At 41.8% G+C, this 18,868-nt stretch overlaps 1 protein-coding gene across 5 annotated transcripts in view; it reads left to right on the forward strand.

Moving 5' to 3' along the window:
* Positions 1 to 18,026, forward strand: part of UPF2 (UPF2 regulator of nonsense mediated mRNA decay) — a 79,104-nt gene extending 61,078 nt beyond the window's left edge. For 4 of the 5 annotated variants that reach the window (XM_075857415.1, XM_075857417.1, XM_075857418.1 and 1 more), the window contains exons 18-22: positions 550 to 648; positions 1,884 to 2,051; positions 5,229 to 5,370; positions 8,576 to 8,696; positions 16,885 to 18,026. In XM_075857415.1, coding sequence (XP_075713530.1) covers positions 550 to 648; positions 1,884 to 2,051; positions 5,229 to 5,370; positions 8,576 to 8,696; positions 16,885 to 16,894 — 540 coding nt within the window. In that variant the 3' untranslated portion in view covers positions 16,895 to 18,026. Of the gene's footprint in view, positions 1 to 549; positions 649 to 1,883; positions 2,052 to 5,228; positions 5,371 to 8,575; positions 8,701 to 16,884 lie in introns of those variants that run through there. The other variant, XM_075857416.1, reaches the window with a different exon arrangement.
* Positions 18,027 to 18,868: the final 842 nt, after the last annotated feature.

Here is an 18,868-nt window from a genome sequence, read left to right on the forward strand (position 1 = left end):
TCACAGAAGGCTGGTTCCCGATTATTGCCCTGTGTAAACAGGGCAACTATCAGCCGACGAACAAGCAAACGCCCCTTCATCGGCTGATTTGCATAGTTTTAAATAGCGAAACTATTATCGTTGTCGTCCGCACATCTCCCTGTGTAAACAGGGAGACGAGCTGCCAACATGATAAAAATGTATGGGGACGAGTAATCTGAGTAATGAGCACTCGTCCCCAAACTAGCTCCTTGTGAAAGGAGCAAACTAGCTCCGATCAACGAGCTGTCTCTTTGATCAGCGCTCGTTTACACAGCCCACGTTGGACCGTGTACTATCCCTCTTACAGTAAATAAAATCACAAGTTAAATCTTGATAACATTGGGGCCTTGATCTAATCAGATTTCACATACCAGCTTTAGGATTTCCTCATTCGTTGAACTGCTTTGATCAGGCAATGTGATTCGTCACAAATCGCCATTGTGGTAAAAGCCTTCAGTGTTTTTTGATGGATTGATCTTGCATATAGATTCCAGTCTTTCTGCTGTTGAGTTTTGCTGCTTTTTGCAGGAGGTGATGATTAAAGGAGGTGGGATCAAACATGTAGCTTGTGCAGAGGATGAAGACTTTATTCAGGCTCTCGATAAGATGATGTTGGAAAATCTCCAGGTATGTGGCTATGTGCCAAATATTTTTACCATTGAAGGCCATTGAAGTGTCATAGTAAATGTCTGTTTTGCTTCTTCGGAAATTTTAGGGGATTTTCTTTTTGTTTTTACGTGGGTAAATATCAGAAATCTTTTTATGATCCTTTTTAAGGCGATGAAATAGCTGTAAAAAAAATAGCGGTTTTATTTCTTACCCAGAAACGGCGCTTAGCTGCAAAAGTGTTTTTTGAATATTACACAACCCCTTCAGCTAATATAAGGAAAGATTATAGAAAGAGCTGCTTCTGTCCTTTTAAAGAGGATCTGTCACCAGATTATAAGTGCCCTATCTCCTACATAATCTGATCTGCGCTGTAATGTAGATAACAGCAGTGGTTTTTATTTTGAAAAACTCATTTTTGAGCAAGTTATGAGCAATTTTAGATTTATGCTAATTAGTGTCTTAATGACCAACTGGGTGTTGTGCAGAGGTGTGTATGACGCTGACCAATCAGTGTCATACACTTCTCATTGTTCCAGCCCATTGTTACAGTGAGATTGTGCAGTGAAAGAAGCTGGGCTGGAACAATGAGAAGTGTATGACGCTGATTGGTCACTGATTGGTCAGCCTCATACACTCCTCTGTACAACGCCCAGTTGGTCATTAAGAAACTAATTAGCATAAATCTAAAATTGCTCATAACTTGCTAAAAAATGATAGTTTTTCAAAATAAAAACCACTGTTATCTACATTACAGCGCCAATCACATTATGTAGGAGATAGGGCACTTATAATGTGGTTCTTAGAACTAGAAATATGTGAAATAAATTAATTGTTGGGGGGAGCGGCACACATTTACTATCACTAATCACATTGAGAAACACTGAACTCAGCCATTCCCAAACCCCAAATGGCTTCCTACCAACAGATAACATTCAGTTACACAGTAAATAGAGATATAACGTACATTGACTGTTTTTAGTTTACAGACAGAACTGTTAACATGGTTATACTTCTCTGTTTCTTTCCCATATGGTGTAGCTCTTCTTCCACTCCTATACCACTGCTTGACTTGGCAGATTTGTCATATAGGGATTTGTGAAAGCTGGGAGACCACATGGCGCCAGAACTAAAGAATAGAGGAATAAATTGTTAATTGGCCGCTCAAGGAGTTGCATTTCATTTAATGATTTCCAGTTCATTTATCTTCCAGCTTCTTGTTGAATATAGTTTTTAATTTCTCTGCATAATTTTAGCAGCGTAGTGGAGAGTCTGTGAAAGTGCATCAACTAGACGTTGCAATTCCCCTACATCTTAAAAGTCAGTTGAAGAAAGGACAGACATTGGGAAGTGGGGAAGGAGAGACGGAGTGTGGAGACACAATGCCATTTGTAATGCTGACAAGAAGAGGCAACAAACAGCAGGTAAGTGTTCAGGATGGAAGTTTAAAAACTCTAAATGTATATCTACATGTGTAGCTTTTTCAAAGCATGGGTATAGTTTTATATGTTGTGTTTAAGGGTATGCGCACACAGGGCGGATACTAATTATGCAATGTATCCAACCTAAAACCCACAGGGGACTCCCTCCGAAAGAAACACACCAAATTGTTTTCTGCAGTGGGGATTCCGGCTGAATATCTGCACCACAGAGTTGGGAAAAAAAAGCCAATATTTACCTCACTGACGGTGCTATAGCGAGGTGTCCCTCTGTTCTCTGCACAGCCCGGCCTCCTGTAAAGACGCCGCAGTCTGTAATTGGCAGGAGCAGTCACATAGGATGAAACGTCATCCCAGGAGATGGGGATCCCTGGAGAAAACAAAGGGACGCCTCGCTATGGCAACGCCCTGGGGGGGGGGGTGCAAGTTATAGACGTTTTTATTAAATGTGAACAAAAAAAATTGTTTTTGTTTTTTTTTGCAGCACAATCACAGCTGTTCCACTGCAAAAATCGCAACGTTTTCCGTTTTGTCGCGAGTTTCACCCCACCCCTTCCCCATTAAAAATTCAATGGGGAAAACCCAGAACAAAAGTGCAGCGATTCTGCAGCATAAATTGACATGCTGCAGATTTAAAAACCGTACTGCATGTCAATTTATGAACTTTTTAACTACAGTTTTAATGATTTTTTTTTTTTTTTTACAGCGTGTGGATGAGATTTGTTCAAATCTCAATAACTTTGCTGCTACTGTAATACACAGTGGATGTTCCGCAATTAAATCTGGTTTGCGATAATCCACAGCTAATCGACCCCTATAGAGGGGTTTTCCGGGACTCTTTTTTTTTTTTTTTCCTTTAAAATGATCTAAAAGATATTATGTAATTTAGCTTTTTGGCGATAATAGAATTGATACGCCATGCATGATAGCAGTTACGTGACACTTTCTCCCCTCTTCTGGTGACTTGCTCGCATGGTGTACATCCTTCCCTCTCTTCCCAGATGTACGTGTTATCACTACTGACTATTCATGGGCAGGCTCAAGTTCTCTTTCTCGCAGTAAATGCGCATACTGTATGAACCATGCATTCGCTGTGAGAAACTGTGCTTGAGGCTGCCCATGTTGCATGACCCATCGCGTAGAACGTGAAAAACTTGTCACTTTCCGGGTCTGTAAAGCTGATCACACAGAGGTGAATGGACCGACTTCTAGAAAAAAAATAAATCGGTGATGTGGGAGGAAAATGAGTGATCCAGTGTAAGCCACTAGGTGTAATGGGCAGGTACAACACCAGGACTGTAAATATATTGCATTCTGGAAACTGTAGTTCAGGATGAATTCAAGACTGCAGACACATCCAGAAAACGGAATTTCAAAATCCCAATAAGCGGCACGTGCCAGGAGGTTAGTGCCGAAAAAAACCCAGTAGGCTTCATACATTCAAGTAGGTAGCGTTCTCCTGGTATCCACTAGTGCCGGGCTGCTATATGACCCCGATGGCTGTGTTTACTGTCCCTAACCTACTGTAACTATGTTCCTAGTGTACTTAATAAAAGTGTAAGTTTTATATTACATCACTTGTAGTGCTGATGTCACTTTGCAACTCTGTCGTGATTGATGCAACTGAGGATTGACTATTTTTAGGCGCCACAGACTTCAGCACTCTGCGACCCAGCTCTGTGAATTTGTGTGGTCTATTGCTTCGTGGCTGGGCTGTTTTTATTCCTAGATGCTTCCACTTCACAATAATAGGACTTAGGCCTCATGCACCCGACCGTAAAAACACCCGTTATTACGGGTTGTAATTACGACCCGAAATAACGGGCCCATAGACTTCTGTTGACCACGGGTACCTTCCCGTTTTCTCACGGGAAAGTTGCCCGTGCCGTTGAAAAAGATAGAACATGTTCTATTTTTTTATCTTACGGGCCGTGCTACTATACTTTATAATGGGAGCACGGCTCGGAAAAACGGCCGGCTGCCCGTGGCCACGGTCGTGTGCATGGGGCCTTACAGTTTAGCAGGGCAGATGTGGCAATTCAGAAATTTTACAAACTGACTTGTGGCATCTTATGACCGTGCCACTTTGAAGCTTTTCAGTATGACAAGCGCAATAGTCAACACAAGATCATTGATAATGATAGATAACAAGGTAGAAAACTCAATGTCCTGTAAATAGACATTAATGTTTTCAATATATATGTATTAGGAGAGGGGAAAGTAGATAGGGATGGTAGGAATAATAATTAAAAAGCAAATAAAAAATGGGAGAGCCAAATAGATGTCATTAGAGTCCTTGAACATAATGCATGGACCCGGGAAATGTATCAACTAGATCTTGGTCCTGGACAAGTAGCTCCACTATTTGGAATATACAGAAGTTGAGAAGTTATTTTAGCCATTCCAAGCAAGTTTTGGAGTCTAGGTAGATTCCCAGTGACATGGGATCACCCGATTGGCTGCTTGAAGGAATAAAAACGCACAGTCCCTTCCTCAAGGAAGAGCTGGAACCTGCTAGGATTTAAACAAAGTGATTGAAATAATTAAGCTGGAAGCCATCATTTTGGTAAAAAAAAATACTTGTAAACTGGAATTGCAATTGAAAAACTACTGATATTGTTCCGTAAATCAGAATAAAACATAGAGCGGGTTTTCATTTCCGGAAATCCTGATCCAGCGGTGGATAAGACTTTCACAGTATTGCGTTACCTAATTGTTGTTGCTTTCTCTGTACTTGCAGTCCTGGCAAATAAAGACTCTGTACATGAAGGATAATCTCTTCTACCAAGTATTATTTACTAAAACGGAAAGCATAGGCGATAAAAAGGATTACAGCTGGAAAATCACCACTCTGGTGTTCTCTGGTCCAGAACTTAGTTTGTAAGCCGATTTGTCTGCGCACTCCTGTATTCGTTCTTCTTTCTTGCTAAGAACAGTGATGTTAGGAGAACAGTAATAAATCCCCTTACTGTCAGTTTAATTGGTTCTTACCTTCTAGGACAAAAGGAGGTTATATGGCCTGCATTTGTGTTCACGTTACATCACGTATACATCACATATGCAAACTCACAATTGCAGGCAATGTGATTTTTTTTTTTTTTACTAGTCTGCAAATATGTAGTGTGGTTCAGTAATTTTCTTCTGCTTTTTTTTTTTCTACAGTTCAAGATTCTCAATGTGCCCATGTCTTCCCAATTAGCTGCAAATCACTGGAACCAGCAGCAGGCAGAGCAAGAAGAAAGAATGAGAATGAAGAAACTAACACTAGACATAAATGAACGTCAGGAGCAGGAGGATTATCAAGGTACAGATTGCGTCATTAATTTTGTCTAGTTGGTCATAGTAGAACACCTGTCGTGTATAAGGGCATCCTGTCTGTTCCTCCCCCACAGCCAATTTCAAGGGAGCCGATAACGGGGCATGTTGAAATCTATTTGTTCTGTTGAGAGGTCAGCTGCTTTCAGATTCCGAGGGTGGATGTTTATGGGGAAGTCAGGGAATGCAGAATGCAGTACACCACCAATTAAATACTCTAGTCATTCTTGCTCTGGAGACTGACCTAATCACCATTGTGTAGTACCATAGCATAGCTGCTGTAGTACACTAAAAAATTATGGTTCAGCATCCCTGAAAAAGCAAAGGGTTATTGGCCCCTTCACAACTGACATACGGCTATATGCGTTAGAACCGCCCATGTCCCGTGCAGTTGTCACGTATGTAAACGTTGGCAGCCTGTAACAGGGTTTAATGAGTGCAGTACTGCTTCAATGCGAGCAGCGCTGCACTTCTGTCTGCCAGGGCTTTAAGAGCCCCGGAATACACCCCCCACTGTAGATAGTGCCACACACAACCCTCGCAAAGCCCCCTGTAGATAGGGCCACCTAAGGGGCAGTAGCCCCACCTGAACTCCCACTAGTTTAGAATTCCTCGTTTCAGATCGCTCTGTGCCGGGGATTTCGCTTTTAGAAAGCCCCTGACGTCACTGTCCACCGTCAGGGTCGCTCTCTATGAATCCCCGGCCAAGACTCTGACCGGGGATTCCGCTACTGGAGAAGCCCCTGGCGTCACTATCCATATATGGACAGTGATGACAGGGCGCTCTCTAGGAGCAGAATCCCCGGCCAACATTCTGACTGGGGTTTCCGCTACTGGACAAGCCCCTGGCGTCACTATCCATATATGGACAGTGACGTCGGGGCTCTCTCTAGGGGTGGAATCCCTGGCTGACATTTTGAACGGGGATTCCGCTCAAGGAGTAGCTCCTGATGTCACTGTCCATATATGGATAGTGAAGCCAGGGGCTTCTCCAGTAACAGAATGCCGACCCTCAGGCAGGGGACTCCGCTTTTAGAGTTAGCCCCTGACAACATTGTCCATATATGGACAGAGACATCAGGGGCTCCCTCTAGGAGTGGAATCCCCGGCAGGGAGCTACAGTGGTGCGATCTACAGGAAGGATGTGCCATATTGGCGGGGGGGGAGGGGGAGTGGTACTATCTGCAGGGGGTGGCTCTGTCTACATGGGCACTGTGGCATTATATGGGCACTACCTACAGGGGACACTGTCGAAATCTATATGGGCACGGTGTGGCACTATATGTGCACATCTACAGTGGGAACTGTTGCACTATGTGGGCACTGTGGCACTATTTACAGTGGGCACTGGCACCATCTACAGTGGGCAATGTGGCACTATCTACAGTGGTATTGCATCACTACATGGGCACTGGTGTTTTTCAGGTGGCTGGGACAAAAAAAAACAACAAAAAAATAAAAATGGATGAATTTTATTAAACGTCCATGAAAAACGGATGGTAAATGGCGGTGAAAAACGGTCATATGGTCGGAAAATGGATTCAAGTTTTGAGACACATTGATGTAGAACAGCCATGAAAAAAAATGACAGTTGATACGCTAACTGCCCTTTTTTTCACATCATGTGAATATAGCCTCTTCACTCTCCGCTAACCGCGATCCAGGGTGATGGAGAGAGAAGAGGACTAATTGTTACAGAGCTGTGTGGTGTGTAGGGGGCTTCACTGTGCGATCGTCCTATCGCTATTTTAATACACTGCAATACTTCTGTATTTCAGTGTATTCGTGCCTGTCCGTGTAAAACGGACAGGCATCTGCTAGGCCATGCTTCTGGCATGGCCTAGCAGGTATTAACTGGGACAGACCTGGGGGCCTTTGTTACTCCCCCTGGCTGCCATAGAAGACATGGACGCCGTGCGATCACACGCAGGGTGCCGGTGGGGTGAGAGAGGAAGCTCCATCCCTGCCTCCAAAACCACTCTATTGAGCGCCGCATCTGAATGGTTAAACGAGTTACTGATCTCCCTGCTCTCCACTTCCAGAGGTTAACGGCTCCCTGCTCTATTTATTTATTCTGATGCAGCGCCGTAAAAAGGCTATGCATCGGAATAAAGCCCATTAGTGGCCGCCGTAAAAACACTATGGGGCGGTCACTAACGTGTTATATTGTTTTGTCCCATGCCATTTTTTATTTTTGTCTTCCTCATTTCCCCGCCTAAAATGTCCTTTGATCTTGAGCTTTTACCCAAGTTATGTGTAACAATAAACACTTATTAATGGCCCTGTAGCATGGTTTAAAAAAAAAAAAAAGAAGAATAAAACTGGCTAACTTTTGGAATTAAATGTTTTGTTTTCTGGCTTTTTGTTAACATTTATGAGATTTCCACGGCAATGTGTATGGGTTCTTTCCCTGAGCATTAGTTCTTTTAACAAGATCTGTCCATGTTTTAAACTTGGCAATCTTCTTTATTCGAACTGGAAAAGATATGTGAAGGGCATTTTATCAGCAAGCCGAGGAATCCGGAAGGGTATCTATGTCTTATTTTCAGAGCTGTTTAGTTTTCCAAAGGGGACTCAAAGCACAGGTCAGGAAGAAGTCTTGTATCAATGTCTATGGTCTTATCAAATTAAATGAACAGAACTCTAGCTCCCTAGAACATAACATGATTGATTCTCTGGCATCAAAAAATATCAAATGTCCAATGTTTTTCACATAAAGTCAACAAGTTTAAAGAGTACCTCTGGTTTAAGCAATTTCCTAATCTGTTAACTGAAATGAACCTATAGCCTGCTGACAGGTAAGCAGCAAATAATTTCACATTTCTCCAGTTCTGTTGGCAGGAAGACCAGTCTAAAAACAGAGCAGGGTGATTTTTTTTTTAAATGCAGTATCAATATGCAGTTTAAAAGGACGGGATGTAATTTCTTTTTAATGAAGATCTAGTAAAACATGCAATCACTTTCTAACCTATATTTATTTTTCTATATTTTATTTGCATGATTATGGGGGCAGTAATCTTGCTCTGAGCTGCAAACTGCAGATCCAAAGATTTGCTTTAAAAGATGCACCTGGATATAAGAAAACTAAATCAAAACAATTTTCATTGATCTCAATCTCTAAGTTCTTATTTTTTCATATGTGAAATATAAAGAAGTTTACAGAAACTTTTATCCCCCCCCCGGCTCATTTACAGAAATGCTTCAGTCTCTGGCGCAACGTCCAGCACCAGCTAATACAAACCGGGATCGCCGACCTCGGTACCAGCATCCTAAAGGGGCACCAAATGCAGATCTCATCTTCAAGACAGGTGGCAGGTGAGACTATATTTTGAAAGTTAGCTACATAAATTGTTAGTTGTGCTTTTTCATTAAATTGATCTTTTAACTGGATGTAGAAAAGGCACAGGTCCCTGTTCTCCCTGCTCTTTAGATTAAAGAGAACCTTTCACCTGCCCATACATGTGCAGCATGTAATGGGGAGGGCTGCATAAACCTTGGGGCACTTTACTTCTATTTTCTACCTCCCACCGTTATTTAGATATCGGTACCGTCATATTTGGCGCCCGATATTTAACCCCCTGAACAGGCAAGGGGGCGTGTTACTATGGTTGTGACACTGTCCAATCAGATATGGACAGTGCCACAGCATGAGAGAGTGTGCGATTGCAGTCTTTTCATCCGAACAGACAAGGGGGCGTGTCACTGCTACGGACAGAGCTGTGGAGAGGAGAGCGCCCTCTCAGCTCTTGTGAGATATCAGTCTTGTACTTGGTCTGCCAAACTGGCATGGGGGCGTGTGTCTGCTACGGACAGTGACACACCCCCTTGCCAGTTTGTCATACAAAGTACAAGACTGATCTCTCAAGAGCTGGAGATGAGAGCGCGCTCTCCTCTCCACAGCTCTGTCCGTAGCACTGACACGCCCCCTTGCCTGTTCCGATGAAAAGACTGCAATCGCACACTCTCTCATGCTGTGGCACTGTCCATATCTGATTGGACAGTGTCACAGCCATAGTAACACGCCCCCTTGCCAGTACACGCCCCGTTGACTGTTCAGGGGGTTATTTAAAATATCGGGCGCCAAATATAATGGCACCGATATCTAAATAATGGTGAGAGGTAGAAAAAAATGTAAAGTGCCCCAGGGTTTATGCAGCCCTCCCCATTATATGCTGCACATGTATGGGGAGGTGAAAGGTTCTTTTTAACAATTCAGCTAAAATGTATCTTCAGACTTGTCAGAAGACCCTGTCCGCAGAGGTCCATGTGTTTGGACTTATGCAGATTTCCCTATATGGCAGGGGTCGTATTCAGAGAGTTGCATCTACTTCTAGTTCACGTCAGTGGCACTTATCCTAAGCTTTGTGTTAACTATTTCCAGTCTGAAATTTCTCAATAGCACAAAAGGCTTTTGAGCTGCCATAACCCGTCTGTTGCATTAACAGTGGTCCAGGCTCATATCTTGTGTAAACCGGGAGATGTGCTGCCGATATGATGCTAATGCATGGGGGCTAACAATTGTATTAGTGATTTGTTCATCCCCATACATCAACAATTGTTGGTCTTTGTGAATGGAGCTACTAAGCGCTGGTCAACGAGTTGTATTAGCGCTTGTTTTTTCCAGCTAGTATCGGGCCGTGTAAAACCACCTTAAGGGCTAGATCACACTAAGTTTTTTGCCACAGTTTTTAAAGAGGAAACCACGTCAGAAACTGCGCCAAAAAAACGGCCAAAAATGCTTCTGATTGATTTCAGTGGGAGGTGTTTTTTTCCCGCGAGTCAACTACGCTATTGCTTCCGGAAAAACGACTGGTCCGGTGCACAGCAGACACAAACTGAAACCATGGGCACCGGATCCGTCACCATTGAAATCAATGGTGATGGAAACGGAAACCTCTGGTTTCCGTTCCTGTCAGTTTGTGTCTGTTCAGGGTCCCGTTCTGACGGAAACCTCCGATGGAACGTCAGATCGGGACTCCAACGCAGATGTGAACGAAGCCTAACATAATTTCAGTGATCTTCTCGTTAGCTCAGGAGAAAGTGTTAACGAGGACAAGGCAGCTGATATCACTATGTCATGCTGATTAGAATTCTAAGAGCAGACTGGTTGCTTTAAAAGGGGACTGGTCTCCTTCTGTTAACCATGGTTACCTCCAAGAAAACACGTGCAGTCATCATTGCCTTTCATCAAAAGAGTTTTACAGCTTTTAACCCCTTCCCGCACCTTGACGTTCATGCACGTCAATGTGTGCAGTAACTTTGCGCACCTTGACGTGCACTAACGTCAGTGCTTTGACAGTTAACCGCCGCGCGGCGCTACACTGCAGCTACGGTTAACTGTGCAGGGTGTCAGCCCTGCTCTCCCCGCTGCCGATCAGCGGCCTGTCGCCACTGAAATCGGCAATTAACCCCTTCGATGCGGTGGTCGATTGCGATCACCACATTGAAGAGGTTTACAGCGGATCGGCAGCCCTCCACATGTATTTGCGTGGCCTGGCGATCCTTCTCACGGCAACCAGAGGCCAGACAATGACCTCCGGGTTGCCATGTACGGAAGCCTAGGAGGATCAGCCTCCGGCCAGTCCTCCGATGCTTCCTGTCAGTGTGAGGCTGGGTTCACACGACCATGTTACGTCCGTAATGTACGGAACGTATTTCGGACGGAAGACCCGGACCGAACACACTGCAGGGGGCCGGGCTCCTAGCATCATAGTGATGTACGATGCTAGGAGTCCCTGCCTCGCTGCAGGACAACTGTCCCGTACTGTAATCATGATTACAGTACGGGACAGTAGTTCCACGCAGAGGCAGGGACTCCTAGCGTCGTACATCACTATGATGCTAGGAGCCCGGCTCCCTGCACCACGTTCGGTCCGGGTCTTCCGGCCGAAATACGTTCCGTACATTACGGACGTAAAATGGTCGTGTGAACCCAGCCTGACAGTTACGTCACAATGACAGTTAGAACACATTACACTACGTGTGTAGTGTAATGTGTTCCAGCAGCGATCAAAGCTGCAAGTCTAAGTGCCCCCTAGTGGGACAAGTAAAAAAAGATAATAAAAATGTTTTTAAAAAGTGTAAAAATAAAAGTTAGAAGTGACATAAACCAAAGTCTTTTATTATAGGAAAAAAATTAACGCGTTAAAAAAAGTACACATATTTGGTATCACTGCGTTCGTAACGACCCCAACTATAAAACTGTAATATTATTTTTCCCGCACAGTGAACACCGTGAAAAATATAAACGAAAAACAGTGCCCGAATCACAATTTTTTGGTTACCAACCCTCCCAAAATATACAATAAAAAGTGATCAAAAAGTAGCATGTACTCCAAAATGGTACCAATACAAACTACAACCCGTCCCGCAAAAAACAAGCCCTTACACCGCATTTTTGACTGAAAAATAAAAAGTTATGGTCTCAGAATATAGTGACACAAAAAATAATTTATTTTATAAATAAGTGATTTTATTGCACAAACGCTGCAAAACATAAAAAAATTATATACATATGGTATCGCCATAATCGTACTGACCCGCAGTATAAAATATAATGGTAATTTATAGCCCAGGGTGAACGCCATTAAAAAAAAATAATAAAAAACTTGATGGTTTTTGGTCACCTTGCTTGCCAAAAAATGGAATAAAAGTGATCAAAAAAATTTCTGGTACCCCAAAATGGTACCAATGAAAACTACAGATTGTCCCGCAAAGAATAAAGCCTCACACAGCTCCGGTGGAGAAAAAATAAAACCGTTCTGGCTCTAAGAATATGGCGATGCAAAATGTGCAGAGTGTTCCAAAGCAGATAAGATCGGGCGCCATTTATCAGAGCGACAAAGGCCACATGTCTGCGGATTATTATTTATTTACTGCATTATTATACCCTTTTATTATACCATGATGTACCCCGAACAGATAACATATGCTCCCACATTATAAACTGAAATACCAGTAAAACCCCAAACAGAACTACTACCAAGCTACATCTGCGCCCCAAAAGCCAAATGCCGCTCCCTCCCTTCTGAGCCCTGCAGCGTGCCTAAACACCAGTTTACATCCATAGATATGGCATCGCCATACCCAGGAGAACCAGGTTAATATTTTATGAGGTATTTGTCTTCAGTGGCACAAACTGGGCATAACATGTAGTGCACTAAAATGGCATATGAGTGGAAAATTATAATTTTCACTCTGCACCATCCGCTGCACATTAACCCCTGCGCGCACCACGACATATCATGTCGTAGTGTGGGGGTTGATGTATGGAGCGTCTCACGTGAAAAATAAAGCATTTAAAACTGCAAAATCACTATTTTTTGGTCACCTTGGCTCTACCTAAAAATGTAATAAAAAGTGCTCAAAAAGTTGTATGTACCAAAAAATGGTACCAATAAAAACGAACGCTCGTCCCTCAATAAATAAGCCCTCACACCACTCTATTGACTGAAAAATAAAAAAGTTGTGGCTCTTGGAACGCGGGGAGGAAAAAACTAAAAAGGAAAAGAAAAAATGGATCAGTCCAGAAAGGGTTAATTACTTTCTAATGAAAAACCATTTATGACCACACGTGGGGTATAGCCGTACTCGGGAGAAATTGCTTTACAAATGTTGGGCAGCTTTTACCCCCTTTATCCTTTGTGAAATTGAAAAAATTCAACATTTTAGTGGAAGAAATGTCGATATTCATTTTCACGGCCTAATTCTAATAAATCCTGCAAAAGACTTGTGGGGTCTAAATGCCCACTATATCCCTAGATAGATTCTTTAAGTGGTGTTATTTCCACTTTTGGGGGGTTTCCACTGTTTTGGCCTCTCAGGGGCTTTGCAAATGCAACATGGCACCCAAAAACCATTTCAGCTAAATTTGAGCTCCAAAAGACAAATAGCGCTCCTTCCCTTCTAAGCCCTGTTGTGGGTCCAAACAGCAGTTTATTACCACATATGGCATCTTTCCATAATCGGGAGAAATTGTTTTACAAATGTTGGGGTGCTTTTTCTCCTTTATTCCTTGAGAAAATAAAAAATGGCTACCTTTTTTTTCAGAAAAAAAGTAGATTTTTACCTTTACAGAATAATTCCAATGAATTCAGCAAAACAACTGTGGGGTCAAAATGCTAACTTTACCCCTAGAAAAATTCCTTGATGAGTGTAGTTTCCAAAATGGGGTCACTTTCCGGGGGTTTCCATTATTTTGTTCCCTCCAGTGCATTTCAAACGCGACACGGCACTGAAAACTATTCCAGCAAAATCAGAATTTCAAAATCCAAATGGTGCTCCTTTCCTTCTGAGTCCTGCTGTGGGTCCAAACAGCAGTTTATTACCACATATGGGGTATTGCTATAATCGGGAGAAATTGCTTTACATATGTTGGTGTGTTTTTTCTCTTTTATTCCTTGAAAAAATTAAACATTTCTACGTTTTTTTCAGAAAAAAAAGTAGATTTTCATCTTCACATACTAATTCAAATAAACTTAGCAAAAAAACTGTCTTCAAAATGCTAACTATACCCCTAGATAAATTCCCTGAGGGGTGTAGTTTCCAAAATGAGGTCACTTTTGGGGGTTTTTATTGTTTTGGCCCCACAAGACCTTTTCAAACCTGACATGGTACCTAAAATATATGCTAAAAAAAAGGAGGCCCCAAAATCCACTAGGTGCTCCTCTGCTTCTGAGGCCTGTATTTCAGTAAATTAGCGCACTAGGGTCACATGTGGGATATTTCTAAAAACTGCAGAATCTGGGCAATAAATAAAAAGTTACATTTCTCGGGTAAAACCTTCTGTGGTATAGAATTTTTTTTATTACAAATGAATTTTGTAAAAAAAAAAAATGAAATTTGTAACTTTCACCTCAACTTTGCTTTAATTCCTGTGAAACGCCTAAAGGGTTAAAACACTTTCTGAATGCTGTTTTGAATACTTTGAGGGGTGCAGTTTTCAAAATGGGGTGAATTATGGGGACTTTCTAAAATATAAGGCCCTCAAAGCCACTTCAGAACTGAACTGGTCCTTGTAAAAATCGCCTTTTGAAATTTTCTTGAAAATATGAGAAATCGCTGCTAAAGTTCTAAGTCTTGTAACGTCCTAGAAAAATAAGAGTGTTCAAAAAACGACGCCAAACTAAAGTAGACATATAGGAAATGTTAACTAGCGACTATTTTGTGTGGTATTACTATCTGTTTTACAAGCAGATACATTTAAATTTAGAAAAATGCTAATTTTTGCAAATTTTCTTCAAATCTTGGTGTTTTTTTACAAATAAATATTGAATTTATCGACCAAATTTTTTCCCTAACATAAAGTACAATATGTCACGAGAAAACAATCTTAGAATCACTTGGATAGGCAAAAGCATTCCGGAGTTATTACCACATAAAGGGACACATGTCAGATTTGAAAAATCTGCTTCGTCCTGAAGGCCAAAACAGGCTCAGTCCTGAAGGTGTTAAAGGGGTCAACACTGTAAATATTGAGTCTTTGCATAAACGATGTTTTATGAAATGCTTAGAATTGTACTTCAGTATACCATAGAAACATCTGACTAAAAGGTCTAAAAACACTTAGAGACTCTGTCACCACATTATAAGTGCCCTATCTCCTATATAAGGAGATTGGCGCTGTAATGTAGGTGACAGTAATGCTTTTTATTTAGAAAAACAATCTTTTTTCACAAAGTTAGGAGCGATTTAAGTTTCTGCTAATGAGCTTTCTTAATGCCCAAGTGGGTGTACTTTTACTTTCGACCAAGTGGGCGTTGTACAGAGGAGTGCATGACGCTGACCAATCAGCATCATGCACTCCTCTCCATTCATTTACACTGCACTAGCGATATAGTTATATCACTATGTGCAGCTACATACACAAGCCCTAACATTACTACAGTGTCCTGATAATGAATACACATGACCATCCAGCCTGGACGTCATGTGTACTCAGAATCCTGACACTTCTGACTCTCTTTTGTGAGATTCCAGCAACGGATACGAAATCTCGCGAGATCTCGGAGCTAAACGAGATTTGGTTTCACTTGCCGGAATCTCACAAAAAAAGATTCAGAAGTGTCAGGATTCTGAGTACACATGACGTCCAGGCTGGAGGTCATGTGTATTCATTATCAGGACACTAGTAATGTTAGGGCTTGTGTATGTAGCTGCACATAGTGATATATCTATATCGCTAGTGCAGTGTAAATGAATGGAGAGGAGTGCATGATGCTGATTGGTCAGCGTCATGCACTCCTCTGTACAACGCCCACTTGGTCGAAAGGAAAAGTACGCCCACTTGGGCATTAAGAAAGCTCATTAGCATAAACTTAAATCGCTCCTAACGCTGTGAAAAAAGATTGTTTTTTTAAATAAAAAGCATTACTGTCACCTACATTACAGCGCCCATCTCCTTATATAGGAGACAGGGCACTTATAATGTGGTGACAGAGTCTCTAAGCAGCAAACTGTGAAAACCAAAAATTGTGTCCGTCTCAAAACTCTTGGCCAGGATTGTACATAGCCTTTAAATGCCTCTGCTGCTCCAACACCTCATCTCCAGTGCTTCGACGGTTCTGTAGCGATGACGTCAAGTCCATCATTCAAGTGACCACTCCAGGTTATCATTGGCCTCATAGGTGATTCCTGCATGTAAAGCACATGACTCCTGAGGCCCGTGATTGGCTGCAGCGGTCACTTGAATGATGTACAACTGGAGCATCAGCGCTGGAGAGGCAGGGGATTAAAAAGGAGAGTGACTGGATACTGAAACTTTTTAAATCTCAGACAGTTTCTTATTAAGATTTTTCATTCGCACGGTGCCTAGCTCTTTACGAGAGAGCTCTTCTAACGGAATTGTAACGAGCAGTGCATCTGTTCTCATCACGTGTAATAGAAAAATGTACAATATTCTTTACTATACAATGAAAAAGCAAGAGTGACATGTGAGAAGTTTTGATTGGTGGGAGTCTGAGCACTGAGACCCCCCCCCTTCCCCCCACGCTCCCTAAGATGAAGTGGCAGAAGCGCTCGGATGAGCGCTGTGCCACTTATTTTCTGATTGGCTTTTCTCTGAAAGCCGAGCAGTTGGTGTACGGGCTAAATAGAAAGTCTATGGGCCCGTACACCAACTGCTCAGCTTTCCGAGGCAAGCTGATCGGAAACAAAGCGGCTCAGTGCTCACCCGAGCGCTTCTGCCGCTCCGTTTTAGCTATCGGTCAAAAATTCTGACATGTCGTAGTGACACGTCATTAGTCTTCTGAAAGTTTTTAGTTAACCTTTACAATTTATTAGAATCATACAATATCTAAAGTAGCAGAGTTTTTAAACAAACAAACATTAATACAATATTGAGATTACAACATCTGATTCATAATTATTTTAAAACACATTATTTAATGTAAACTCACCAAAAAATACTTTTTATATGTAAAATGCCAGTGACCATACAGTTTTGCTATTTTTTTTTTTCAATTTTTGCTGAACTGTGTTTCTTTTATTTTGTTATGTTAAATAGGAGACGTTGATCCAGTGTTGTTCCATTGGGCCCTACATCTGACAACATGGCTAGTGGAGTCCTACAGATATTGCGTCAGATCAGCAGTACGTCACAGCATGTTCAGGAGAGAATCCTGGAACAGGGCTGGTAATGAGGAGAGGCAGGAATACCCACTTCTACTTCCGCCTGATCAGAAGAAGCTTCCAGCCTAGACATAATCGATACACACAGAGTGAGCACTATTTGCTGTTAAGACCTCACAGTGGCCTTACACTGCAAGGAAAGGGTGGAATGGATTACTTTACTTAGCAAGCACTTCAGTTATTGTAGAAAGATTTGTTTTAATGGATTGCAAATGTTTTTAAAAATTTGCAAAATTGGCGGTATTGACAAGAGGTTGTCCACTGGAGCAGAGCAGGTAAAGAACTTCAAACGGCAGCTGATGCAACATCAATGGGGGAGATACAATGAAAAACGTTGACGCATGCCATGTTGTGGCAAACGTTAAAAGTGCAAAAGAGCTAAACCTCTTCAGGATAAAAAAAAAAAAAACTTTTTTTTTTTGTTTCGTTTACAATTTCCAGCAGTTGTTTCTTGTTTGTTTTTTTGTCTTTTTGTGGTTAGGAGGAATTTGAAATAATAGGTAAAAGGCAGTTTAATATTTTTTGTATCTTTTTGCTCAGATAAAGGTATTTAAAGGCAGCATTACCTACTGTTTTTTTAGAAATACACTGTCTCCCACTCGAATACTGGCAGGAGCGCAACAGTTCCCTAAAATTCAGAGAACGTGTGCTGGCTTCATGTTCCACACAATATGTTGAGAAAGAAAGGAAAAGGGTAAAGCAGTTGGTTATGCCAGAGCGCATAAATATTGTTTGGGGGCAGAACACTTTTTTTTTTTTTTTTTTATTGGCACTTCTTTTCTTTTCAGTTTATCTTGTAAATAGGTTGGTAAAAAAGCACATTTTTGCTCGTTCTGATTTTGGTCCTTATTTCCTTTTTTATTTTTTGCTTCACTTATTTTGGGTAATTCCGCATATTGGAAAATCACATTGGAAAATAGCTTGTAAAGCTGTACCATTTTCAACGGAAATGCTGCACGATCTTCACCAGCTTAAGAAAACTTTGCCAGCGCTGCAATAAAGAATTGTAAATTAGAATTGTTCTTCTCGTTTTCATTACTTTTTATATTGCTTATTTATGCACGAATTCCATTACATACCAGTTAAATATAGTTCACGCCAGTAACACAACGAAGCACGTTCCTATAGAGAAATCCGGCGCCATTTTCATGTGGAACGGAAGCCGCTGCTGGACAGTAAGATGACTACTTCTGCCCGCGGCTTCCGGCAATCGCTTCAATGAAGTGAAGGTGTAAGGAGGAGGAGGAGCAGCGTAGGCAACAGGAACTTGGTAAAACATGCGGAGGCAGGAGCAGGTAATTTATGGTAGTGTATGATGTGCGACTATGTGACACGGTCTGCTGAGCCACTGCATCTAATCCCATCATGTGCGATCCTGTCTGCTCAGCCACTGTAAAATTGTGGCACACAGTGTAGGCGGTTTGAAGACATTCAAACCCCTCCCCCGCCCGGCACTAGCCAGTAGAAGGGAGGGGGGATTGTGTGAGGACACTAGAGGAGTGTGTCCACCCCAAATTTGCAGCAGAAATCAATGAGGTTGCTTTACCACAGTGACCATGCTGCAATTTTGGGAACTGCTCTCTCTAGTGGCCAGCACATGGAAATATTATAATTTAGAATCTAATTTATAATATTTTCTGATTTGTGAAAAAAATAAAACATTACAACAATGTGTAATTAGTTCTCTACTCATTGTTCAACTGAAAAAAATAAATAAAAACAAATTATAGCCACACATTCCCTTTAACATGGTTATATTTTCAAGTCTTTGGGCTGTAAGCCATAGACCTATAAGAGTACATTCACATTTTTTTTCTGCTTTTTGCCCATTCCGGTATTTTACCATAGTGGTCCGATGT

This window comes from Rhinoderma darwinii, chromosome 3 (genome assembly GCF_050947455.1).
Source record: "Rhinoderma darwinii isolate aRhiDar2 chromosome 3, aRhiDar2.hap1, whole genome shotgun sequence".
NCBI classification, from domain to species: Eukaryota; Metazoa; Chordata; class Amphibia; order Anura; family Rhinodermatidae; genus Rhinoderma; species Rhinoderma darwinii.